Genomic DNA, 18708 nt, shown 5'->3' on the forward strand with positions numbered 1-18708 from the left:
CCAGGAGGTCGCAAATTAGACCTGAAGAGAGAAGGGACGTCGAGCAAGACAAAGAGCCCTCACTAAAGCAGGTAGCACCCAGAGAAGTGCCAGAAACAGGCACTACAAGGATGCGTGAAACGGTGCTTGCCGAAGTTGCACAAAGGAGTCCCACGTCGCCGGAGACCAACTTAGAAAGTCGTGCAATGCAGGTTAGAGTGCCGTGGACCCAGGCTTGGCTGTGCACAAAGGATTTCCGCCGGAAGTGCACAGGGGCCGGAGTAGCTTGCAAAGTCGCGGTTCCCAGCAATGCAGCCCAGCGAGGTGAGGCAAGGACTTACCTCCACCAAACTTGGGCTGAAGAGTCACTGGACTGTGGGGGTCACTTGGACAGCATCGCTGGATTCGAGGGACCTCGCTCGTCGTGCTGAGAGGAGACCCAAGGGACCGGTAATGCAGCTTTTTGGTGCCTGTGGTTGCAGGGGGAAGATTCCGTCGACCCACGGGAGATTTCTTCGGAGCTTCTGGTGCAGAGAGGAGGCAGGCTACCCCCACAGCATGCACAAGCAGGAAAACAGTCGAGAAGGCGGCAGGATCAGCGTTACAGAGTTGCAGTAGTCGTCTTTGCTACTATGTTGCCGGTTTGCAGGCTTCCAGCGCGGTCAGCGGTCGTTTCCTTATCAGAAGGTGAAGAGAGAGATGCAGAGGAACTCGGCTGAGCTCATGCATTCGTTATCTAAAGTTTCCCCAGAGACAGAGACCCTAAATAGCCAGAAAAGAGGGTTTGGCTACCTAGGAGAGAGGAAAGGCTACTAACACCTGAAGGAGCCTATCAGCAGGAGTCTCTGACGTCACCTGGTGGCACTGGCCACTCAGAGCAGTCCAGTGTGCCAGCAGCACCTCTGTTTCCAAGATGGCAGAGGTCGGGAGCACACTGGAGGAGCTCTGGACACCTCCCAGGGGAGGTGCAGGTCAGGGGAGTGGTCACTCCCCTTTCCTTTGTCCAGTTTCGCGCCAGAGCAGGGGCTAAGGGGTCCCTGAACCGGTGTAGACTGGCTTATGCAGAATTGGGCACATCTGTGCCCAACAAAGCATTTCCAGAGGCTGGGGGAGGCTATTCCTCCCCTGCCTTCACACCATTTTCCAAAGGGAGAGGGTGTCACACCCTCTCTCAGAGGAAGTTCTTTGTTCTGCCATCCTGGGCCAGGCCTGGCTGGACCCCAGGAGGGCAGCTGCCTGTCTGAGGGGTTGGCAGCAGCAGCAGCTGCAGTGAAACCCCAGGAAGGGCAGTTTGGCAGTACCAGGGTCTGTGCTACAGACCACTGGGATCATGGGATTGTGCCAACTATGCCAGGATGGCATAGAGGGGGCAATTCCATGATCATAGACATGTTACATGGCCATCTTCGGAGTTACCATGGTGAAGCTACATATAGGTAGTGACCTATATGTAGTGCACACGTGTAATGGTGTCCCCGCACTCACAAAGTTCAGGGAATTGGCTCTGAACAATGTGGGGGCACCTTGGCTAGTGCCAGGGTGCCCTCACACTAAGTAACTTTGCACCTAACCTTTACCAGGTAAAGGTTAGACATATAGGTGACTTATAAGTTACTTAAGTGCAGTGTAAAATGGCTGTGAAATAACGTGGACGTTATTTCACTCAGGCTGCAGTGGCAGGCCTGTGTAAGAATTGTCAGAGCTCCCTATGGGTGGCAAAAGAAATGCTGCAGCCCATAGGGATCTCCTGGAACCCCAATACCCTGGGTACCTCAGTACCATATACTAGGGAATTATAAGGGTGTTCCAGTAAGCCAATGTAAATTGGTAAAAATGGTCACTAGCCTGTTAGTGACAATTTGGAAAGAAATGAGAGAGCATAACCACTGAGGTTCTGATTAGCAGAGCCTCAGTGAGACAGTTAGTCACTACACAGGTAACACATTCAGGCACACTTATGAGCACTGGGGCCCTGGGTTACCAGGGTCCCAGTGACACATACAACTAAAACAACATATATACAGTGAAAAATGGGGGTAACATGCCAGGCAAGATGGTACTTTCCTACAATTCACTACAACTTTTAAAGCCATTGCTAAGGCGTTTTCTCATCCTTCACAGAATTCCAAAAGTTTCACCAAGGGCAAAGGATGATTTGATCCTGTAAAGAGTGTGGTTAACCATACAAAATTATTACAAATTTTCCCCAACAAATTTAATCACCATGACCAATGTGGCCATAGAATGAAATCTCCAATCAGTTAACTTTCAAGGCTTTATTTTACATGCACAAAGCTAGAGTCATATAAACTGTGCAGAAAATCAAACTATAAAGATAAAGCAACAACATTGTTTCCCCAAAACAGCGAAACAAGTTTAATCTACTTAGCATCAACACCATTAAGAATTCTAGAAGGATAATACATATCATTAAATTTATAATCTGAGCAATAGAAACATATCTCAAATCAGACTGTGTTGACATTTGACAAATCAAATTAAACAGAGATCAAGAATCAGGGTTGAACATGAGTTATCCCTACAACTAACCAAATTAGGACATGCATGTGTAGGAACGGACTAACACATGTGGACAAAAGAGAAAAAGAGACAAAAATAATTTGGAAAACAATCTATCTCTGGCTTAAGAGAAACTAACTAGAAAAATAAATAGGTAGATGTCAGCATGCTAACTTCTATTTAAAAAGGGCATGTAAAGGAAGATAGCATTAATGGAGATATATCTCTCCTAGGGTCAGCATTCAAGAGATCTTCATCAACAAAGTGTGTAGATTATCAGCAAAGTCCGTTAGAAGCACCATCAGGGAAGTGCAGAATATGAGCTGCACAGAGAACAGTTCTCGTGGACAAGAAGAGGACAACTACAGGGCAACTAACAAACTTACAAAGCTCATCCCTATAGTAAAGTACATGAACCTCTCCAATTTTACAGCTCTGTGGTCCCACATCACGCATTAGGGGCACTATCCTATCAGAGTCTAGACACAAATCGGAGTTGCAACATCGCAAAGCTTTCTCCGGTTTGGACTGAAGTCATCTTCTTCCGTGAGAATCCAACAGTCAATTACAACTTTCTATTAGTTTGCAACATTTCAAATTCTCCCAGGGCATACAATGGACTCGTCCTCTTTCCATGTGAAAGCACATGTCGATAGAAACAAATTATTTCACATTTGATCCACAGGCCTAATGTTGCGGAACCAAGGCCATTTAGAAACAAGTCTTGTAAAATTAAACATAGAAACCCTTCACTATTCATAAGAACAACCTAATGGAAAAATGCATGTTAGAGAAGAAGAATGATTCATCACTTTCACATGACTGCAAATATGCCTAGTTATGATAACACAAGAAATATGGATGCATTAATATCTCAGTTAATAAAACACACATAATATGCAAAAAAATTGTAAATTCAATATATATTAAGAATAAGTAAAACATTTCATTATGAATTGCACCTTTGTTAAGGCATCATGTTAAATATGACAAAGAAGTGCATTTTTCTTTATGCACATGTCTATTTAAACTCATAAATCACACATAAAACTTTGTAAAATCAATTTTGTTTCACTACTAGCAATTAACCTAGAGTCTAAAATATACTTTGACATTATTTAAATCTTGTTAGTACATTGTTAATTCCAGTAGGCACAATGGTGACCACCACAAATGAAAACATGAGCACTTTTGAAATACATGTCAGTGCAGCTTTTCTCTATGTTTAACTTTTAAACATGAATGAAAATGTCACCTACTGCTGACGTCTGAGTCACTAAAAGGATTACTAAAATTTACGCTCAAGCACCAGCAAACAAAAATCTGACTTAGCCAAATAAAAACACTATGGGGGTCATTCCGACCCTGGCGGTAAAAACCGCCAGGGTCGCGAATGACGGAAGCACCGCCAACAGGCTGGCGGTGCTTCCTGGCCCATTCTGACCGCGGCGGTAAAGCCGCGGCCAGAAAACCGGGTCCGGCGGTTTACCGCCAGATTTCCCCCGGCTGGGCGAATCCGCCATGGCGGCGCTGCTTCTGACCCCCTTCCCGCCAGCCTGTTTCTGGCGGTTTTCACCGCCAGGAACAGGCTGGTGGGAACGGGTGTCCTGGGGCCCTGGGGGCCCCTGCACTGCCCATGCCACTTGCATGGGCAGTGCAGGGGCCCCCTAATAGGGCCCCATGAAGCTTTTCACTGTCTGCTTAGCAGACAGTGAAAAGCGCGACGGGTGCAACTGCACCCGTCGCACACCCGCAACACCGCCGGCTCCATTCGGAGCCGGCTTCTGTGTTGCAGGCCACCTTCCGGCTGGGCCAGCGGGCGCTAACATAGTTAGCGCCCCGCTGGCCCAGCGGGAAGGTCGGAATGCCACCAGCGGTCTTTTGACCGCGTGGCGGCTGTTTGGCGGTTCCCTCCTGGGAATGAGGGGCTATTTGTGCTAGAACAAATTAAAAAATATATTGAAATAAATTCAGCAATATTGAAACATTTTCAAGTACAAGTTTGAAAACAAGTGTACAAAAAGAATGATAAGCACATAGTGAGCGCGTTTTCATAAGCTCCCATATTTTTGCGACTATTCCAGAACATTATTGTGTTTCACAATCTTCACCTGTATGAGTATCAAAAGACTGGGAGTCCACATCAACATTTTTTTGCAGCTCATTGTCTGATCTGGCAAATCAGGATTCTGGCAGAATGAGACCTGCACAGTAGCAGTCAGAATGCTGCCAGTGTCCCACTATGCTAACATGCATTATTCAAAGGTTTCTGCATGCTGGCTTCACAGAATAGATATGTATTTCATAAACTGCCTTTTTCTGATGTAGAGCGCCACCTGGGGAGTGAGGCCTCTCTTCTTCTTGAAAGTCCATAATGTAAACAAGCATTGGCAAAGCCTTTGCCCATGCCTACCAAGATATTGGGTTTGTCAATGTTTTTAGCTGTGTTGCATATCAGCAGGGCTGTTAAATATACAAAGACACACATGCACACACACATGTTATGGGAACAAGCACTATCACCCAGCCAGTGATTGCTGAAAGAAAATGACAAAAACAATAGTTTTCGCGTGGGCAAGACCTAATAGCTGTGCCAGTGCTTTTTTACCTCTTGTGATGAACCTGCTCTATCTCAGGCAAAACCTAAAAATTGCTAAAACAGTCCTTCAGTAGTGCTCTGTGGAAGTGGAACTCCATCGCTCTTAAAGCACGATGATTTCATCCCAAGACATCTGTAAGAGCAAACAAAATCTTCTGCTTTGGAAATGTCAGCTCTCAGATTGATTGACTAGATTCAGCAACTTAATAATATAAATATGACTGAGAATTTCACACTCATTCACACAGAAGGGCATGTATTAATCTATCATCCATGTTAGTGAACCCCTTTAGGAATATCTTTAGTTTTTCCTGTGATATTAGGCTGAGAATATGTTTCATTAGTCAAAACTCTCCTACTTTTTTTGCTTTGCGTTTCTTTGTTTTGCTCCATGTTAGTATTGTCCTGTGCAAATGTATTCACCTGGCTAAATGATCTGTGTGTTGTTGTTATGTAAAGCTCTCTGTCACTTTCTGGGTCTGGCCCATGAAACAGAAAACTGATAATAGGAAAGTTAAAATTATGACGGCAGCACAATAATGCGGCCACAGACTTGTCCTCTCATTCTCTTGTCTCCTTCTCGGTGGAGCGAGCGCGCAGAGCACCAGTGCAGCGCTCTATACACCTGCTGATCTTTAGAGACAGAGATTCTATTCTGCAGGAAGCTGGGTGTCAAGGCTCAAGCATGTATGAGAACATGCAGGTATCGGTGTTCCTAGACTTAACAAAAGCTGTACAAAAGCAGTGTTTCACTACTGTAAAGAAAAAGGTCAGGGAGAAGGAAATTAAGTACATGAAGCTGTTCCTGGCATGCCCCGGGGTTGTAGCTGAAGTGAAATCCTTGATCTTCATGACTTGGAGGACGCATGGGATTGGCTGGAGGCATGGTGCAGGAATCATCAGGCCCGTAGCCAGAAGTATAATTGTGGGAGGGCATAGCCCCCAGCTATGACCAATCATTAAAGCTGTGCTGTATCTGTGCTTTTGTTCCCAAATACTATTGTACTACTAAATAACGACCATCAGAACATGATGGTGCAAGAATAAAAAAAAAGAGTTTCGAAAGGTAAGTTCATATAGGGAAGTTTGGATTTACTATTTGTAACTCCACATCTATATACCTTGAAGATATATACCTTGTGTACGCGCATATTTGTAGAGTAAGGTATAGACAAATTATAATTACTTGCCTGTCAATATTTTGGATTCAATATTCTGTACTTGATATTCTGTGCCAACAACATTCTAGGTTTGATATTCAGGTGCAGACCGTATCGCTGTGAAGTAATATGTGGATTTTTTTAATGTACATATGGGAACACACTCAATCGACAATACATTCCACCTTTAAATCCTATAAATTAGGTGGGATTTAAAGTAGGAGGGTGTAAAGTTGTAAAGTAGACTGATTCGCAACTTTGTGTATTGTCTAAGCTGTTCAAGCTTTGTGCAACGCACAAAGCCTTCGGCTCGGGCATTTAACGCGGCGAGCGGGCCTTTAATAGCCGGTAGAGCCCGCTACGGCGGGTTCTAAGGCTATAATCAATGTCAGCATATGGATTAATGCTTTCAATGAGTTACATTTTTTGTTTTTCTGTATTGCCCAGCATGCCATGTGCACTGACGTTACACAGCATCTGTGCCTGTCACATCTCATCATCCACTACACCACTACACGCTGCATCTTATAACACGACAACCTCACCTTTGTGGTCATCACACATGACATGGAAACACTTCCCACAGAGGATCATAAAAAAAAAGACACCAATGGAACCGCACACCACCCTATATGGCATAGCTTGCTGCTCATGGACGTAAGCACTTCTGTGTCACACACAGGGGCAGTAAGTGCTATACAAATGCTAAAACACAATATTTACAATTAGTGCATCACCAAGATTTGTTTTGAGCCTATCAAAATCGTTGTTTACATCACACTTGTAAAACAAAAAGTGCTTCATTTGTGCTTTTATAAGTGCAGGTATATGTTGAAATATTTGTGCTGTTCATTTACAGGTGTTTACATTTTAGTGAAGTAGAAACAAATTGACATCTTACAGTATTTCTTTTCACACTCCATATGCAAGGCCAATAGAAATTTGCAATTCTGCATAGCCTGGTATTTAACCTGTCTTGGGACACATAGCAAATGTAACAAGATAAAAATAAAAGTGAAAGGCATTTTTATTGCTCATTCACCTTTTGAACTCCCAAACCTCTATACTGTGCCAGCTGCCTCTGAATTTGTTTTTTGGGGGGGGGCAAAGATTATTTTAAGCTGGTCTGGCCCTCAAATAAATCCCCCCCACCCGCAAGTAGCTGCAGCCCAGTGCAGGATTCCTAAAAGACAACGTGACACTTGAGGAAAACAATGGAGGAATGGAGATGCCGCTAAAGGGAGGAAGTGGATGGGGACCCCACAAAAAGAGATGAAACCACACCACACAAGGATAGAAATGATGAAGAAGAGAATTTGGACTGCCTGGAGATAATATGGTCCAACAGTACGAGGTCCCAAACAGTAAGCTGCATAGATGACCGTGAAATCGTTTGTGAACCAGGATAGTAAAAAATCATGAAAAACACCCCAATATGAGTGATCAATGTCCTTCTACACAGACGATGGGGGGACTTGGAGGGAGGTGTGGTTGAAACCTGAGTGTCTAGTAGACACATTGTGCCACATATAAACAGAATTGGAGTTCTTCAGAAAATTTGCATAGGATAGAGATGGGAAGACAGATACATCTTCCATTGGAGGGATGGGTAGGTCTCGGCCCACCACAAGACAGACAATGAAGGAGGGGCGTGAGGATGGAGCTGTTGGCAAAGTTGATGTTTTACGCAATAGGAGAATCATTCTTAAGCCCTGTGCAAAGGCATTTGTGGACTGACATATATGACACATGCAATGACCAAGAATAACAATATTAGACATCATTTTTGGAATGCCAGTTTGCTGGCAACAAGATGAAAATGAGAATGCCCCCGCTGAACTTTAGATAATGCAGAAGTGGTGACATTTCAAGAAACATGTACTGCCTATCAAGAAGCAACTATAAACAAATGGTACATGTGGGGTTCCAAGATGCTCGAGAGGGGTGGGGATACAGATCTAGAAGTCAATACCTTTCATACCACAGAAAACATGGATAGATGGGCAGGGATGATATGCCCCAGTGCAAGGGGAATGTGATGGAGAGACAATAAGAATAGTGGCAGTAAATGTACCTCCTGCACTTCAGAGTGCCACATTGAACATATTACAGGAGATTCTTCTGCTATTCCCAATGGGAGTTCTGGTGGGTGGCATTCAATCTCCTAATGGTTGCAACACTGGACTGTCACACCAAAGCCACAACCAAAAGAGACACAACAACACTATGGGGTTTTGTAGGCTCATATGTCTTGCCACAGCAACATACAGAGTGTACCATCAGTTTTTATTCTGCATGGACACTTATGGTTCCCTCTCCTGACTTGACTATATTTTCATTCTCAAGAGGAATAAGGATAGGTTTAGGGATATGCATATGATGGCCATTAGTATATCTGACAACTCCCTCTGATGAGTATATTTGAGGTGTGCAGACTCAATATGTGGTACTTGCACCATCAGGCGGTGTCAAAAAACCTTACAGATGTTACCATTGAATATGTTTAAACCAACAGGGACTCCGTCAACTCCAATATTGCAATATGGGATCTCTACAAACTGATGTTTAGGAGGCAGACTATTTCAAATATGACAGGCCTAAAGAAAGCCAAATTCCCAAAAATCCAAGACCTTTAAGCAGAACCATTAACACTTGAGGGCAACAAGATTAACAAGAGCTCCTAAAACTGGAATAAGAAATTAGAGGCTAAGCGAACGGAACATAGATCTACGTAGAGAATGAGGCAAAGAAAATACATCTACCTAAGCAGAAACATCTGTACAAAGTAGGAAACTAGGTTGGCAGATTACTTGCATGGATGGACAAGTGAGGAGAATAGATAAGACCACAAGATGTGTAAGGGCACGCAGTAGGTAGTGTTGGGAGACGGGAAGATCGCTTCATACTTCACTGAGCTACACCACTCTAGTATAAACATGGCAGAGGAGGATATGCCAAATTTTGTATGAATTGGCTCATCCCCTTTCTCACCTAAGAGGAGAAAGACATGATAGAAGATTCACCAAACAAAAGAGTGTTTGCTGATGTAATCACCCACCACAGAATGGTATGAATGGTAAGGCCCAGACAGTTTCCCGCAGAGGTATTCAAAGGTTTATTAGGAAAACTGGTGAAGCATGGTCAAGCATATGGAAGAAATGTTCCTGGAGGCCAGGGAGATGGGACAAATGCCACCAGATATGTGGATAGCCACAGTAACATTGATTGAAAAGAATGTACATTAAATATTGAAACCACTTGCCAAGGTTTTTGAAGCAAGGCTCTACACATGTATCAATGCCTTAATCCACCTACACCAAGAGGGCTTTATGGCTGGCAGGGCAACAAGGCATAATATAAAGAGGTTCCGTAATAACCTGAGTGTAAGAGAACCACTGGTAGACCTGTAGAGTAGAACCTACTTATAACTTTCTTCAAGAGAATGAGTATTTGGACTGATTTTTACCCTTGGCTGAAACTACTTACTATACTCAGAGCTGATGGTGCAAGTAAAGGTATAGAGGTCAGACCAAAAGCACCAGACAGGGATGTCTGCAGGTTCTTTTGTTGTTTGCTCTGAACTTTGAGCCACTGGCATGCTAGGTTAGAAAAGATGCATTGGTCTGGGAATTGACATTGACAGAATGGTGGGATATCGCCTTTTATATGGATGCCATACTGCTGTACCTCACAGAACCCTGTAAGTCGATTCAGAGAGTCCTGGAAATGTTCTGAGTATTTGGTGAACCCTCAGATTACCATATCGACTGGGAGAGGAGTACAGTGTTTCCTCCAGACTCTGACCACTAGGACCGGCTCTGAAAATCCTCAGCAGGTTTAAAATATAAATCACCAAGGATGCCCAATAACAAATTATAAATTCGAAAAAGGTTGTTAAAATATTTCAGAACTAAACAATAAATAAACCCAGAGCAATGACCATGGAATGCCTCCCTGACACAGCGTAAGGCAACGCAACGACTTGCTCTACGTTGCTTTACACCATATCTACAGGGCCATGCAAAGTGGCTTTTCAAGGCTTAGGGGGTTATTACAACTTTGGAGGAGGTGTTAATCCATCCCAAAAGTGACGGTAAAGTGACGGATAAACCACCAGCCGTATTACGAGTCCATTATATCCTATGGAACATATTACGAGTCTATTATATCCTATGGAACTCGTAATACGGCTGGTGGTATACCCGTCACATTTGGGACGGATTAACACCTCCTCAGAGGTTGTAATAACCCCCTCAGTTTTTTTTATGTACATATGGTTTATAAATCTGCTAATATTATTTCATTTTTTGAACAACTGCAGACCTCTTGAGTAGAAGTCACAGACCCCCAGAGTTCCATGGACCACACCACGGGTGAAGAACCACTGTCCTAGTCCATTCACTTCAAATCCTCACCTCCTGTTTGTGTGCCTGGCAAGATAATGGGAGGAGATTGGAAAGCTGTGTTTATCCTCCCTCTCTCTTTCCCAATTCCCTTCCAGAAAAAAAGTAGCTCAAGCTGGTGGGCACATCTAGTAAGGAACAAGGGACAATAAAAGCTGGCTGTGGCCCCTCCTCCTCTAGCTTCACTCACTTGCTATATCCTTGAATGGCCATGGGAGGGGCCAGGGAATCCCTCCTAGGTCAATTGATATGCATGTCCCAGGTCAATTGATATGCATGTGTCATCGCTCATGACGTCACCACATATTACTGAGGCTCATTTTTGGGTTGAGGTGTAAGCCCAGCATACAGAAGAAAAAACATTTAAAACTCAGTGACGGTATCATAGCCAGGACCTTTGACACAAAACCTCAGTATTCGCTAACCACTGGATAGGACTTTGGGGGTCATTCTGACCCCGGCCGGCGGCGGAAGCCGCCGGCCTGGCTGGGACCGCCAGAATACCGCTGCGCGGTCAAAAGACCGCCGCGGGTATTCTGGATTTCCCGCTGGGCTGGCGGGCGACCGCCAGAAGGCCGCCCGCCAGCCCAGCGGGAAACACCCTTCCATGAGGATGCCGGCTCCGAATGGAGCCGGCGGAGTGGAAGGGGTGCGATTTTCAGTGTCTACATGGCAGACACTGAAAATCTTGGTGAGGCCGTATTACGGGGGCCCCTGCAGTGCCCATGCCATGGGCATGGGCACTGCAGGGGCCCCCAGGGGCCCCACGACACCCCATACCGCCATCCTGTTCCTGGCGGCCAAAACCGCCAGGAACAGGATGGCGGTATGGGGGTCGGAATCCCCATGGCGGCGCAGCAAGCTGCGCCGCCATGGAGGATTCCCCAGGGCAGCGGAATACCGGCGGTACACCGCCGGTTTTCCATTTCTGACCGCGGCTGTACTGCCGCGGTCAGAATGCCCAAGGGAGCACCGCCAGCCTGTTGGCGCTGCTCCCGCGGTCGTTGGCCCTGGCGGATTTTACCGCCAGGGTCAGAATTACCCCCTTTGTCACATAAAGAAAGTCCGCTGTGGCTTGTGTGCAATTTGGGTAAATCTTTTAGGTTAGGTAAGTGTGCTGCAGGATTTTAAAGTGCAGCAGTCAAAATCTGGCATTGCCTGAAAGCCCCTCATGATGTCTTAACACCTTGTCCCAAATCAGGTCTATGATTGGCTCTATGGAAAATATTTTTTCGGAAAGGAAAAAGCAATGCATTTCGAAAACAAAAATGAAAAGTTTTCTTTTCATTTTTTCAGAGCAGGCATGGTCCATGGGACCACTGCCGGCTCTGAAAAAATATTTTCCCATGCATTCACAAAGGGGAAGGGGTCCAATTGGGATCCCTTCCCTTTTGCGAATGGGTTTGCACCAGTTTGAGACTGGTGCTAACTGCGATGGTTTTGTGACAGCATTTGCAGTCACAAAACAATCATACATCGAACCACGACTCGCAATTAGGAACAGCACGCACCTTCCTAATTTCGACTCGCAAACCGTTTTTGCGATTCGGTAAATAGATTACCGAATTACAAAAATGGGTCTTTACATATCAAAATGCTTTCTTCTCATCGCAAACGGGCCGATTCTGTGAATCAGGGCATTTGCAACAAGAAAAAAGGTACGTACATGTGGCCCTTAATCAGGCAGGTATCTTGCGACCCATTTGGGAATCGCAAACACTGTTAAACATATCCCAGTTTGCGATTTCCTAATAGCGAATCACAAGGATTTGCTATTTGGAAATCGCAAACCACTTTTTTGATACATCTGGCCCTGAGTTCCTAAAAAGGGTCAGGGTCACGTGGACAAGCTTTGGGATGAAGAAAGTTACTGGATATTTAAACGATTGCACATAAGTCGTTTTTTGTCAATTCAGTTGTGGTGAAAACTATAGTTTCTTTGCTTCCTTCATAGATTTGTAATATCTTTTAATATGTGATTTATAAATATTGCTGTCTTCTTAAAATACTTGGCTCTTCATGACCACTCCAGTCTTTTATAAGTCGATCTTTCTGTGGCCAAAGCAAGAGTACACATAGTACCCAGAATCTCTAGCGTATGGTAATCCTCCTGGTTGCTTCCCTCTTTCTTTTCCTCTCTCTATTTTTCGTTTTATTCTCCCAATCTTGTGGGTTATATGATTTGATGATAATACATAGCTATAAGGAAAATAGGCACCCTAAGGAGATGTGGATATCGAGTCCATTTATCTGTATGTTCATAAAATATAATTTACTACTACTGCGGTACTTGATACTTTCTTACAAAGCCTGTCATATTGCACACTTTTTGACACTCATGATGATGTGTACTTTTTTATCAGCTTACATCTTTAGCTTGCTTACTTTTAAGGCATTAAAAAGTTTTACATAAAAAAGGATCACAGTCTTTATGCTTCCATCCGCCCAGGTAGTGTGTTCAAATACCACCTTCCTTCTCTTTTTTTTATTTTATGACCAAATACACACATTTTGGAATTATCAGTGCTCGCCACCAATTTATTAACGGTGTAGTACTCTCCCATCTGCCAGCATTCACTGCAGGGTAATGCTTGCCCTCGGGTAATGCCATCCGCGTGTTGCTTTACTGTGAAATACTGCCCCCTACATTTAGCAGAAAGATTTTTACAGTGGCCAAAACGTTGTCTAGGTTTGTTGCCTCGGAACTGAATTTAATTAAATGTGTGTAATATACCTCTACGAGCAGAAATCTTAGCTGAAACAGCAAAACTGGCACCCAGGTGCCAGAGTAAAGGGACTGTATTGCATCGATCACTTGTCATGTTATGTTCCACACTACCAGTCCCCATATTAATCTTTGTTTTGTTTTTTCCCTTCCTGCAGAACTATGCGCCCCACCAAATGCAAGTGCCTTTGCAGAGCTCTCCACGGATAGGTATGTAGTGGGCAGTTCTGTCTACTACAGTTGTAACATCAACTACTTCAGACAGCCGGGCGCAAGCAGCCGCTTTACGTGCTCAAATAATTCTGGGCATGTAGACTGGGCCTATGATAAATATGCTACACAGTTTAAATGTACAAGTAAGTAGCCCACCTGAATCTTTACTTGTGGCAAAGATGCAAAGTATTCTGTATGTGGTTTGGCTCCAGAGGAAGGCATGGTTGTTTACACTGAGTCAATAATAGAAGCTAATCTCTTTATGGGACTCATTAATAAAAGCTTGTGTCACTGGAATTCAATCCTGGTGGTTCATAAACACTAGAGGCTTATTTATGGGGAATTCCTGCACTGCCGTAAGCCAATTTGAAAGGGCAGAAATGTGCCGCATTTATGAAATACTGTGCATTCCTGTCCTTTCCCCCTGCGCTGGTGCACAATTGACTGCCAAGCCCCAACACAGGCATCATTGCACTATGGTGCAAGGGTGCCTGCATTGTAGGCAGGATTGTTTTTGCATAGGGACATCTTCCTGCAGAAGAACAATCCTGAGAGGCATTTTCCTGTCTCCCTGCGTTCTGCAAAATGCAGCACACATGGAAAGAGGTAAAAACAAGCAGAAATGAAAATATTTTTCTTTATTACACCTGCTCTGGGGAGGCATGAGGTTTTGGTGCTGCCCAGGTTTACGTGATTAAGTAAATATAGGGCAGCGTTATACTCCATGGGTGTTGTGTGGGAAAACCCACTGCAATGTCCATGGAACGCCTCCCTGGCGCAGAGTAAGGCAACGCAGCAACTTGTGTGCTTTATTTTACTCCATATCTTTTTGGCTGTTTCATGGTGTCACATTAGAAATGCAAGCCATCTGAATAATCATAATAAATACATGCTACAGGACAAATGTGTTAATAGGCATGCTTGCAAGAAAAACAAGCATACAGACAGGCTTACATGTATGGAAGGTATGGAATGGTTGGGTAGGTGTGAATATTGGGTGTGCTCAAACCTACAGGAAAGACATAAGAACTCCTTTACTGGATTTCACAGACTTGTCTGAAAAGGAGGGTATTCAAAGGTTGAGGTTTGAACTATGCTCTCTAATAGACTTACCTCGGTGTTTGCTCCTTTTGAATTTTGGCCTGGAAGACTGCACATCTGGCACTTAGCGGAGGAGTGGTCGGGTGCCATTTTGTGCATATACCCTAGAGGCTGTGTAGCAAGTAGTTGGTGCTCTTCTATGCCCAGGCAGTGATCACAGCCTCCTCACCATCCTGAGTGGAGGGACGTGGCTGAGGTTATGTGGCTCCATCTTGTGCAGAAGCATCGTGAATAAGCTGGAGGCACGTAAGTGACTTCTACCCCCAGAGATGTGAAAAAATAGATGTGTGCCTGCCACACCCAGTAAAGATAATCCTTAGAATAATGGTCATGGCCCTTGGAAGAGCTATGGCATCTGATGCTCGTACATTGCTTAGCAAAACAACATGAACAGAGTAGGACAATACAAAAACTACAGTTGCTGCAATGTAAAACACATCTAGTGACAATCTATAAACAATAACTGTTTATTTCAAAACCTACTTAATAAAACTGCCAGGTATACACTCTTAAGAAAAGTCTTGTTGGCAAAAAGACAAGCTTAGTGGGACCCACAAAAACATTTCTGGTAATTGTTTCAACTCTATCCATAGAGCACAACTTCATAAGTTCTAGATATTGAGATCTGGCGGCGGTTTGTGGAACTGGTCAAAGGTGCATTTTCCTGGCTGAAATTGAGAAGGTCGCTGATCAAGGACAAAGTTGAGAATACGAAAAAGGGAAAAAAGTGCCTTGAAGGAGTAGTGTGATCATATGTGAATTTCAGGTCTGGTCTGGTCAGGTCAAGCGATGGTGAATGGGGAGTGATGATAGATAACGCTGTAAAATCTGTAAAATTCTTACTGTAGATTAGAAAGACTCTGGGGGTCATTCTGACCTTGGCGGTCCATGACCGCCATGGCGGAGTGCGGCGGAAGCACCGCCAACAGGCTGGCGGTGCTTCCTGGGCGATTCTGACCGCGGCGGTAAAGCCGCGGTTGGAAAAGGGGAGCCGGCGGTTTCCCGCCGGTTTCCCGCCGGTTTCCCGCTGGCCCAGGGAACCCGCCATGGCGGCGCTGCTTGCAGCACCGCCATGGGGATTCCGACCCCCTTCCCGCCAGCCTGTTTCTGGCGGTGTCCACCGCCAGAACCAGGATGGCGGGAATGGGTGCCATGGGGCCCCTGGGGGCCCCTGAACTGCCCATGCCGCTGGCATGGGCAGTGCAGGGGCCCCCTAACAGGGCCCCACAAAGATTTTCACTGTCTGCTTAGCTCCGCTCCATTCCGAGCCGGCTTCATTGTTGAAGGGGCTGTCCCGCTGGGTCGGTCGGCGGTCTTCTGGGGGTCGCCCGCCGGCCCAGCGGGAAAGCCGGAATGGCCGCCACGGTCTTTGGACCGCGGTGCGGTCTTTCGGCGGGAACCGCTTGGCGGGCGGTGACCGCCGACCGCCTCTGTGACTGTCATTGAACTGTGTGGGTCCTCAAGGGATATAGTGGTACAGCAAACATAGTCCCAGCAATGGTAGTCTTCTGAATCCAGGTGTAAAGGTTAAAATACCAAGAATACTTCAAATAGACATTATTTGGGTTCCCTGGTAAGTATTTGCCTTGGGAAAATCTCCTACCCTGACCCACTAGGCCTCTCAATCTATTCTGCAGCTTCCTCTAAAAATATTGACACCAAGAAAAATGAAGCCACATTTGGGATGATCAGAGGTTACAGATAATACAGATGACAGACACAGGTAAAAAAAAAAAATTCCCATAGTCAAGATAAGTGAAATGGCAGTCTTTGTGGATACATTTGCAGGGGGCAAGAGAGGTAACACTGTTGGCAGAATCTTCAGTTGGCAGATTGTTGAACTTGTAACAATTTACCTGTGGTGCAAGTGGTTGATCTTCATTAATAAGAAATTCTAGATTCTTAGGGCCTGATTATAAATTTGGCGGTCTGGGGACTGCCATGGCAGCAATGGCGATCCGACTGCCACCATATTGGCAGTCTGACTACCGTACTACAATGCATGAAGTGACATAGACAAAAGACCACTGTGGTACGGCCCACACCGCCAGCAATAATAGACTGCGGCATTGGTGAGAGAAGCCAATGTGTCTGTCGGAGGGCAGACTGCCAGTGCAACTGCCGCTCCAATCCCAATGTTGCTGTCCTCTGACCTGACTGTGGTGGTCCAACCACCACAACTCAGCTGGCGGAAAGGGATGTATACAAGGCCAAAACTCACCTGTACTCAGCTTCACACATTTGGTGCTGTCATGGAGTTGATCATACACATTCTGCTGCTGCTTGTGCTGCTCAATGGTGCATAAAATCTTGTAGTTCTGGATGCAACCGACGTTAAACCAAACACATATGAGTTTTCCAGGAATCCAGAGCAACTCGATGGGCCGCCATTGATCTGGTTTGTGGGCTGTGCTCCCTGGTTCAAAAGATTGTCTGTGTCCTTGTTCTGAGTCATACACAAAGTATGTCACAATCACAGTCCCTTTGGCCAGGTCACTGACACTGCACTGTCACACACTAGAAAACTTTCAATGTGCGCACATCACAGTCACAGGGATAGTGATGTGTTCATAATATTGTGTCACACAACAGCAGATCCTCATCAATTTCACACCTACAAATTGAAGTGACACCCTCACATTGTTCACATGCCATGGCCTGTTGTGACATAACAGATACATCTGTATGAATGTGTCATTGAACCCAAACATACCTCCTATGCAACATCCTTGTAAAGGACTCACACATATCACCCACAATGCAAGAGAATGTAAGGTAAATGGGATGCAGAATAATTTGTGTAACAAACATCCACAACATACAGTGTAAACAATCCCTGCACAATAGGCATAGTGGCATCAGGGGGACCACAGGAAAGATGCTGCCTTGGGACGCAAAGCATTTTGCACATGCCTCTAAACCACTATTTGCACAAGAACTGTGGCCTGATGAATGTCAGGGACAACTACTAGCATTACCAAATGTCATGCCCATGTGGCAAATGTGTAAGTGCAAGTCTAGACAGAAAATACAATGGTAAGAGCATGGGTCACACAGTTAGATAAAGTAGGTGTAAGGTACACACATCAAAATGGACATGTCCATTCAATTGTACAGGAAGGTAGCACAACTTGACACCCTCTATGTGTTGACAAACAAACCTCTAGTCTGCACACGTGATACAAACGTCCAATCTATATCGGGGGAGAAATGAAACCCAATAGATGTTGACAATGGCCAAGCCAATATGAAGTACTTCCCATATGAAACAACACCCAATGCAATGTCACCCCAATTTGATTACATCCCACACCTCCATCCATCCAACATCTCCCCATGTCCGGGATGACTCCAGCACTGGTTCCAAAGTCCGATCTTCACCACTGCATCAAATGGATCATCAGTCAGGGTTAAACAAACACAACTGTAATCAGAAATCAGAAATTATACATGAACATCAAAAAGGTAGAAAAGTAACGGCAGGAGCAATGTTTACCACAACAACCAAATTAACTTTATTGACAAAACTCCAAAAATGGAGAAACGGCCAATGAGCAGTCCACAAAAACATGTGCATAGCACACTCCTGTGCCCCAAAACGTGCCTCACTAATCACCGTCACAGGAACTTCCACTGGAAGAGATATCTAACGGGCAGTCCAGGCATCTCAATGATCACCCTTGGGTGGGGTGGGTTCGGGTTTAGGATGGGTGGGTTTAGTTTTGGAAGGGATGGGCTTCACTTTGGGAGGGGTGTGTTTCTTCCTGGGTGCGGGTGGGGTATGGCTGGGTTTGGGGGGAGCAGGTGTCACCGGAGAGGACTTGGACGTGGAAGGGATGAATTGGGTTGTGGGCGGGGTCCTTTTGGATTTGAGAGGGGGGTTTCACAGGAGTAAAGGCAAGGCCAAACAAGAAACTTTCCAGGGGAAAATGCGGAGTGTGTATAGGAGGGATTAGGGGTTGGGAGGTTTAGGAAGTGCCTGTGTCTGCTGTGGCTTTGTGTTGTTGG

At 45.1% G+C, this 18708-nt stretch overlaps 1 protein-coding gene across 1 annotated transcript in view; it reads left to right on the forward strand.

Annotated features, from left to right (window-relative positions):
- Positions 1-18708, forward strand: part of LOC138288565 (uncharacterized) — a 201656-nt gene that overhangs the window by 17051 nt on the left and 165897 nt on the right. The window contains exon 2 of the mRNA XM_069230081.1: positions 13545-13742. Within this exon, the coding sequence (XP_069086182.1) occupies positions 13545-13742 (198 nt within the window). The remainder of the gene's footprint in view (positions 1-13544; positions 13743-18708) is intronic.

Source organism: Pleurodeles waltl, chromosome 4_1 (genome assembly GCF_031143425.1).
Source record: "Pleurodeles waltl isolate 20211129_DDA chromosome 4_1, aPleWal1.hap1.20221129, whole genome shotgun sequence".
NCBI classification, from domain to species: Eukaryota; Metazoa; Chordata; class Amphibia; order Caudata; family Salamandridae; genus Pleurodeles; species Pleurodeles waltl.